The following is a 7491-nucleotide window of genomic DNA, read 5'->3' as shown; positions in this document are numbered from 1 at the left end:
AGACGCTATTTGCATTAAGGTTTAATCAAATTCACATTAGCATTAATGTGCCCCTCATGTGCTCTCGGAAGTAAATATTATCTACAGTATAGTCTCAGCAACTCGTACTGTATATAAAAAAAATCAACGAGTTATCCAGTAGAAAATACCACAAGGGGGGCGTTCATGTGTACTTCTCATGTCGACGTCCGGCATTTACCATAATTCCCAAAGCATATGAATGCACCATCACTCCTTTAAACTCAGAGACGGAACGAACAGGAACAGGCATCATAACCTACGCCTGCAATGACGGGTGACGAAACCAGCCAAGCACCATGACATCCGACCCCCCTAGAAGCCTCTCTCTAGTCTGGAGATGGAAAGGAGGGATGGAGGGAGGAAGAGAGAGAGAGAGAGAGTGTGAGTGAGTGAGTGAGAGAGAGGGAGAAAGAGAGAGAGAGAGAGAGAGAGAGAGAGAGAGAGAGAGAGAGAGAGAGAGAGAGAGAGAGAGAGAGAGAGAGAGAGAGATGGTGGAGAGAGGTCGGGGAGCAGGGAGGGAAGGAGGGACCAGTTTAATATTGACTGCCTATGCAAGCTGCCTTCCCGCCAGGGACAACCATGCAGCCAGCTATAGCTTCATGACCAGGGCCGGATTAAGATGGCCTGGGGACCCTAGGCTACAGGTTGCTGTGGGGACCCCCTGGAAAGCAAATTTTGCGACAAATTTACATAGACAGTGTCATAATTAGGTACTACAAATTAAGGACTACAACTCTACAACTCTACTCGACCTGACAGATGAATCTTTCGATATTGTCATAATTCTGCAATGTTTCACTTCTGACTAATCAGGGGGCCCCTGGCAGGTGGGGGCCCCTAGGCTACAGCCATATCTAGCCTGTGCATTAATCCTGCCCTGTTCCATGTCACCTGGCTCTCCCCCAGGGAGGCTACTGCAAGGCAGACACAGGCACAGGGACAGGGACACACCCTAATGAGAAGCAGGCCACACCAGAGGGGGGCTGGAGGATCGAAGTGGTGGCATCGCTCTTGTTACCGCTCAGATCAATATGGAGAGAGAGAGAGAGAGAGAGAGAGAGAGAGAGAGAGAGAGAGAGAGAGAGAGAGAGAGAGAGAGAGAGAGAGGGAGACAGAGACAGAGACAGAGACAGAGCGAGAGACAGGGTTAAAGAGAGAGGGAGATAACTGATAGAGATGGAGTAAGCTAGAGGGAAAGGACATGGGGAAACATACAGTAGATATACAGAGAGAGAGAGAGAGAGAGAGAGAGAGAGAGAGAGAGAGAGAGAGAGAGAGAGAGAGAGAGGGAGGGAGAAAGAGAGAGAGAGAGGCATAGGGAGAGACAGAGACAGAATAGGTTTAAGAAAGAGAGAGAGAGCTAGAGAGAGAGAGAGAGAGAGAGAGAGAGAGAGAGAGAGAGAGAGAGAGAGAGAGAGAGAGAGAGAGTTAAAAAGAGAGAGAGAATCCAGAGTCCAGAATACAGACCTGGGCCTATACTGCAAAGCTACCTCTATGAAAATGAGGAAAGAGAGAGAGAGAGTTAAAAAGAGAGAGAGAATCCAGAGTCCAGAATACAGACCTGGGCCTATACTGCAAAGCTACCTCTATGAAAATGAGGACTCCAGGCTCTTCTATTAGATGAATTACCTCTTACCTAACTTAACCTGGTTTGCTCCTGTACCAGCTTTGTAGTACAGGCCGAGGGAGACAGAACTAGACATAGTGTTTAGCTCTGCTGCAAAAAAACCCCACAAACTCTGCATTTCCCGCGCGCCCTTTCCTGCTGCTCCCCACCGCCTGTCAAATGAAAGTGCGAGGAAGGGGATGGCGGGACAACCTCTTGACAGGCTTTCGTAACACAATCGTTACATGGATTTTAGGGCTGCTGCCAGTCAGTCACCACCACCACCCCACCGTCACCACACTTCAGCTTTGGACTGTCACTCTCTGGAAACCCAGAGGGACACTGTCAACTCAGCAGAGCAGTCAGCACACAGGAGTCAGGGGAGGAGGAAGGGCTGAGGAGGAGAGGCTACTCTTTACTCATCATACAGCCTGGGAGGTTCAGATATGAGGAGAGGCTTACTCCTCATATAGTCTAGGAGGTTCAGACATGAGGAGGACTGGTTACTGCTTACTAGGAGATTCAGACACGAGGAGGACAGGCTACTGTTGACCCCTCATTAGGGCTAGGCAGTCACATATGAGGAGGAGAGGCTACAGTTTACTAGGAGGTTCTGACATGAGGAGGAGGGGGTATTCTTTGCTCCTCATATACCTGTATAGGCTAGGAGGTTCTTTCAGAATTTTAAGGCAACACCAGTCAGGAAGACGTCAGCTCTCTATATACAGATGGCCTATTTTTCCCGAGTTGTCATTTGACTGCAAGCCTCGAGTTCAAATGTTGCTTGGTGTATGTAGCAAATGATATTCCATAATATAAAGGCCATTAGTTCAGGTCCATCTGAAGTACAACATTGAGAAGGCTACAAAGTGCAGAATGCCCACTACAGATAGCTTATTGGTGCAAGTTGGAGTGATATTGTCTAATTTGTTTGCGCCTATAAGTCTTGACTCAGGATGCTTGCTATAGTGCACATACTACTCCATACAAAAAGATTCAGTTCTGGACCAGACTAAGAGGAGCACAGTAAGCTACAAAACTGCAGAATACATATGGTTTGTTATAAGTTGGATGCCATAAAATATTGCCATTTCGACTGCACCTAAGTCTTGAGTAGGCCTTGGCTACATAAGGTGCTTAGAGTGCAAATAATATTGCATACAAAATAATAAGTTATTAAAAGTAGACTATTGTGTAGTTAATTTACATAAAATATTACCGAGTTTGTTCTTGGGTTCTCAGGGTGCTGGCTGTACAAATTATAGGCCTACTCCATACAAAACGTATCAGCTCTGATCTGACAGAAGTAGAACATTGTGTACGGAGTGTGGCATACTGAATACATTTTCCCTAATTCAAATGCAAACACAGCATGGTGAAGCAGGGTGGAGGGGGCAAACAGGATGTCGTGCAGCATCGACCTGCTAACCTCATTTACCTATTTGTGAATTCAGACTGAGTCTTCTCCTGCCTAACCTGTCTGCTTCTCTGTGGTAGCAAATGGTCCAGCTTCCTGTGACTCAGGCGCATTTTTTTTGAATAGGCTATTTATAGACCGTGTGAAAAAAAAACGAAAATGCGCGAAACAAGCAACAAATGTTCAGGCAAAGTTGGCAGCTGACATACAAACCAGCAGGTGAACTCGGACGGTGCCCGTGAGACCGGGGCAGGTGCTTGCGTGGGTCAGACAGTCGCACCGAATTGCACATTTTAGGTTAGGCAACCTATTTTGCCCTATAGCCTATGTGAAGCAACAATTGAATATAAACAAAACGTATCGTCCATTCTTTGCTAACCAGTAAAATATCTTGGGAAAACGAAAGTTAGACACTCAAAACACTTCAGAATTCCACCACAAAGGCTTCTCTACTCACGCGCAAAAGCCAGTTCAAGTCAAGTCAAGTCAAGTAGGTTTTATTGTCAATTTCTTTACATGCACTGGTCATACAAAGAATTTGAAATTACATTTCTTGCTTTCCCATACAGACATAGACTAATTAAGGTAAGGACATAGACAGTATAGACATAGACAGTACTTATACATGGACTTAAGACAGTATGGACATAGACAGTGCTCATACAGACATTTAAAGTGCAAGACTGGACTAAAGTTGAGAGCCTGTGCCTCAAAACAGCGACACCGCAATTGACAGTGCAATGAATCATTGATACCACGAATCAATGCATATAGCTGCTGAATGTGTGGTTAAACGCGCTTTAACACTGCTGAAACTATCAAGCCTCTCTGCATGGCATTAATGCAGGCATGCATTGGACGAGAAACGCGCATGGAGGGCCTATCACACAGGCGGTCCTGTCGCAGCCTTGTTCATTTCCACACATCTCAATTAAATGACAAATAGTATTTGATTTGTAAAGTAGGGTTACCTTCTGCATAAAAATCCTGGAAAGATATGCGTCGAACACGTGTACTCTCGTGCGTTTGGATTGATTTTGTATTGGAGTGCCCGTTCTTTGCGGATAACGACAAAATAAAATCCATATTGTCAGTGAGACGACATAATAATAAGGCAAAACATTACATCTCTGACATGAAAGATCATGTGTCTCGCTGGTTACTCAATTCCAATCCCAAACACAAACTCGCTGAGTTAGGGAGGTGCTAGAAGAAGCAGGAACTAACGCGCTGACTAAACTTTCACATGAGTGGTATGCAGGCTGCAGCATGCCAACGAGGCTGAAGTGTAACTGCCGACTGCAAGTTGACAGCCGCTATGAGACTAATGATGAATCAGATCTATTAGTGTTGCCAATAGTGTCTTCAACATGGAAAGATGTGATCAGAAACTATTTCACCATGGAAATATTTACCAAGCAGCTACCATGGATATCGCATAGGGCCAAGTTGACAAGTGAATTCCTCATGCGGGCTGCGCAAAGGAATTGTTTAGCCCAGGGATTCCCAAACTTAACCATTACATGGAAAAGGCCTAGAACTGATATGAATATTATATAGGCTACATACAGTAAACAGCAACAACAGTAAGAACATACATTTAAAAAAGGATATAAAAATAATAGCATGCCTAAAACACAAAATTTGCAACCAACTAACATTGTTGCAATTACCTCATGCATAAGCCCAACCTGCTTTCTTCTGTGGCAAATCTTCTCAAGGTGCAATAACACACACAACACACTGACCTGACAGTTCACTAAATGTACCAGTATTCATGTCTTTGACTATCTGGTTAAGGGGAACGAAGAGCACAAACACATAGGCCTACACAACTGCCATATGAACCATCAAACTAAAGTATCCACCATGTCACGTAAGTGGCCCCAATTAGTAGCCTTCAACATTAAAAAAAAACTAGAGAGGCATTTAGTGTGTCACATCGTTGAGAGTCATATGTCAGAGTACTGGGTTGTCATAATCAGGGGCGTAGCGCCAAATTGTGGGCCCTATAGACCTTCCTCCAACGAACCCCCCATTTACATGACACTATGTAAAAACAAAAAATCGGACTCCGTTTGGAGCCTCCCGATATGTGGGGCCCTGGTGACTGCGTCCCAGTTTACCCCCCACCCCCCTTATTTTGACACCCCTGGTCATGATCCCATGGGCTTCTGTTCAGGCAAGAGGATGATGAGACAGACATCCTTAATGAACACTCCCCATCTCGCCGTGACCTTTCAGTGGGCGGCACCTGACAGCTTATGGCTGTTTTATGTCTGCGTGTTTCATCAGGGATAGAATACCCAGCACTGACACACACGCACGCACACACACACACACACACACACGCACACACACCAATTGCATTGCATTCCCCGTCTTTAAATGACCCTGGGGGGAAACGTCAAGGGCAAAACAGAAACATGTCCAGGTGAAACTATAAAGTCATCAATCTTGTAAATGCTCCACTGACCTTCATGCGATGTGCGGCGTGCGGTGGCGTAGGCTACAGCTGGCTTCATGGTTGCCAGGAGAGAATAACATGCATCTCAATTTGCTCTGAGCGGATAGGCAGCAGGCAGGCAGCGGAGCAAGCCTGGGGTGCATTTCTCGAAACCATAGTTGCTAACTATGTTAGCTGCTTTGTTGGTTGCAATGCAATTTCCCATTGGCAACTACCGAAGTTGCTAACTGCTAACAACTACACTTTCGAGAAATGCAGCTCAGGCCTGTAGAGTACAGGACAGTTCAGTCAGGCGAACGCATTGTGATGCATTGTGATGCTAAATGCCCCATTTATTGTGCTACAGCAACAGCAACAGTTCTCAAAGTGTGATCTGGGGCCCTGCTAAACATATCTAAATTTGTTATTTCATTCCAGTAAGACAGGGCTGTAATTTATAAGCACAACAAGCATTTTGCATCTCAATTTGTATTGACTGCCTAAAGCAGAGAGAGCCGTTGATTCATCTGTCAGGTGGTCCCTGATGGAAAAAAAGACACAAAGTGGTCCTTGCCTGCTCTGAAAATGTTTGAGAAACACTGAGATGCATACAATATAAATAGACGAGGCAGATAGACTGTTGTGTAAATGTGTAGGAGATGGAAACGTGTTTGGTTAAGAAATACAGTAAAGGGGAAGTAATACGATGAGCAGAAGTAGGGGTGGGCGATATGACGATTTTAAATTGTGAATCTTGAAATCGAGAACAAGACCGTATCGAATCAGCCAAAGTGGAGAAATCGTATAGATCGTCTCGCAGTGAGGATGTTTACTATCACTATCAGAGTGATGTCTACTTACTTGGTGTTGAAGTCTACAAACATACACCCCAGTGATGCATTGTGCTGTATCTCAGCTCAATGGGTAGGCTATATCACCAAGGCCTAAACCCTAACAGTAATCCATAACCAAGTGATATACAGCGATGTAGTGTGAAGATATCTGAGTCATATATTTAGCATTGAGATCAATTTAATGTTAACAAATAAACAACTATGGTTTATATATTTGAAGAAGATTTCATTAAAATCAGTTAATTGATTGTGTACACACATAATGAATAAATATTTTTGACACAGAAAACAAGGTGTATGGATGGAGATGTTAATGAAGAATATTAAAAAGAATAAAACATGTCACCTACTGTTTACATAGGACACTAAATTCTAAAGTAATTGATTGGATCACTTGCTTAGCTACCCTTATTTAATCTTTGGCTGAAACTTGTGTGCATAAGCGTATCTGTAATTGTTGTAAATGTAAAGGTATATTTCTATCCTTGGCATTACAATCATCTCATACAGTATGATACAGTGAATAATGTTGGCTTGTAGTGAAACGTAATTCTGTGTATGATCAGTGAAATACTGTTGTTGGCGAATGGGCAGAGAGATCACATGATGTCAACACATTAGGTTCTTGAGTGGTGAATCACTCAAAGATCTATCAAAGGGGTCACACGGGCTAACAATCTAATCAAATGCCAATGAACACATTAAGCCAGGGGTCCCCAAACTAAGGCCCGGGGGCCGGATGCGGTCCGCCAAGCCCCTTTGACCGGCCCCCTCCACCTCTCTGCACACCATTTGAACTGCTCACCATTTGAACTGGCCTAAATAAGCAATCATCACAGGAAAAAAAGTAATGATAAAATATATTTTTAAAATATTTTATTTTGTTTATCAACAGGCCTTCCTACAAGATTAATTTTCACTAGTGTGAATCTCCAGAAGTTTCTTGTCTTGATAGTTTCTCATCTCACTGTAATATAAACAGGCCTACCATTTCTATTGTATCACTCATAAACTGTCAATCACCATATTTTTCTAACCTTTCTTTGCTATTTTTACATGGTTATTAGAAATTAAAAGGAATAGCTGTGGTATTTCAAATTGAAAAAAACATGTGAAGTACTCACTTCATTTGCAAAGCACTTGTAAT

The 7491-nt window shown here is 43.6% G+C and overlaps 1 protein-coding gene across 2 annotated transcripts in view; it reads right to left on the bottom strand.

Moving 5' to 3' along the window:
* oxr1b (oxidation resistance 1b) overlaps positions 1-4241 on the bottom strand; it is a 96227-nt gene extending 91986 nt beyond the window's left edge. Inside the window, exon 1 of one of the 2 annotated variants that reach the window (XM_063185550.1) lies at positions 4016-4241. In XM_063185550.1, coding sequence (XP_063041620.1) covers positions 4016-4130 — 115 coding nt within the window. In that variant the 5' untranslated portion in view covers positions 4131-4241. The remainder of the gene's footprint in view (positions 1-4015) is intronic. The other variant, XM_063185552.1, reaches the window with a different exon arrangement.
* Positions 4242-7491: the final 3250 nt, after the last annotated feature.

The sequence above is a fragment of the Engraulis encrasicolus genome, chromosome 20 (genome assembly GCF_034702125.1).
Source record: "Engraulis encrasicolus isolate BLACKSEA-1 chromosome 20, IST_EnEncr_1.0, whole genome shotgun sequence".
Lineage (NCBI taxonomy): Eukaryota > Metazoa > Chordata > Actinopteri > Clupeiformes > Engraulidae > Engraulis > Engraulis encrasicolus.
Note: the sequence above shows the minus strand (reverse complement) of the source record. Positions and strands in the feature narration are given on the sequence as shown.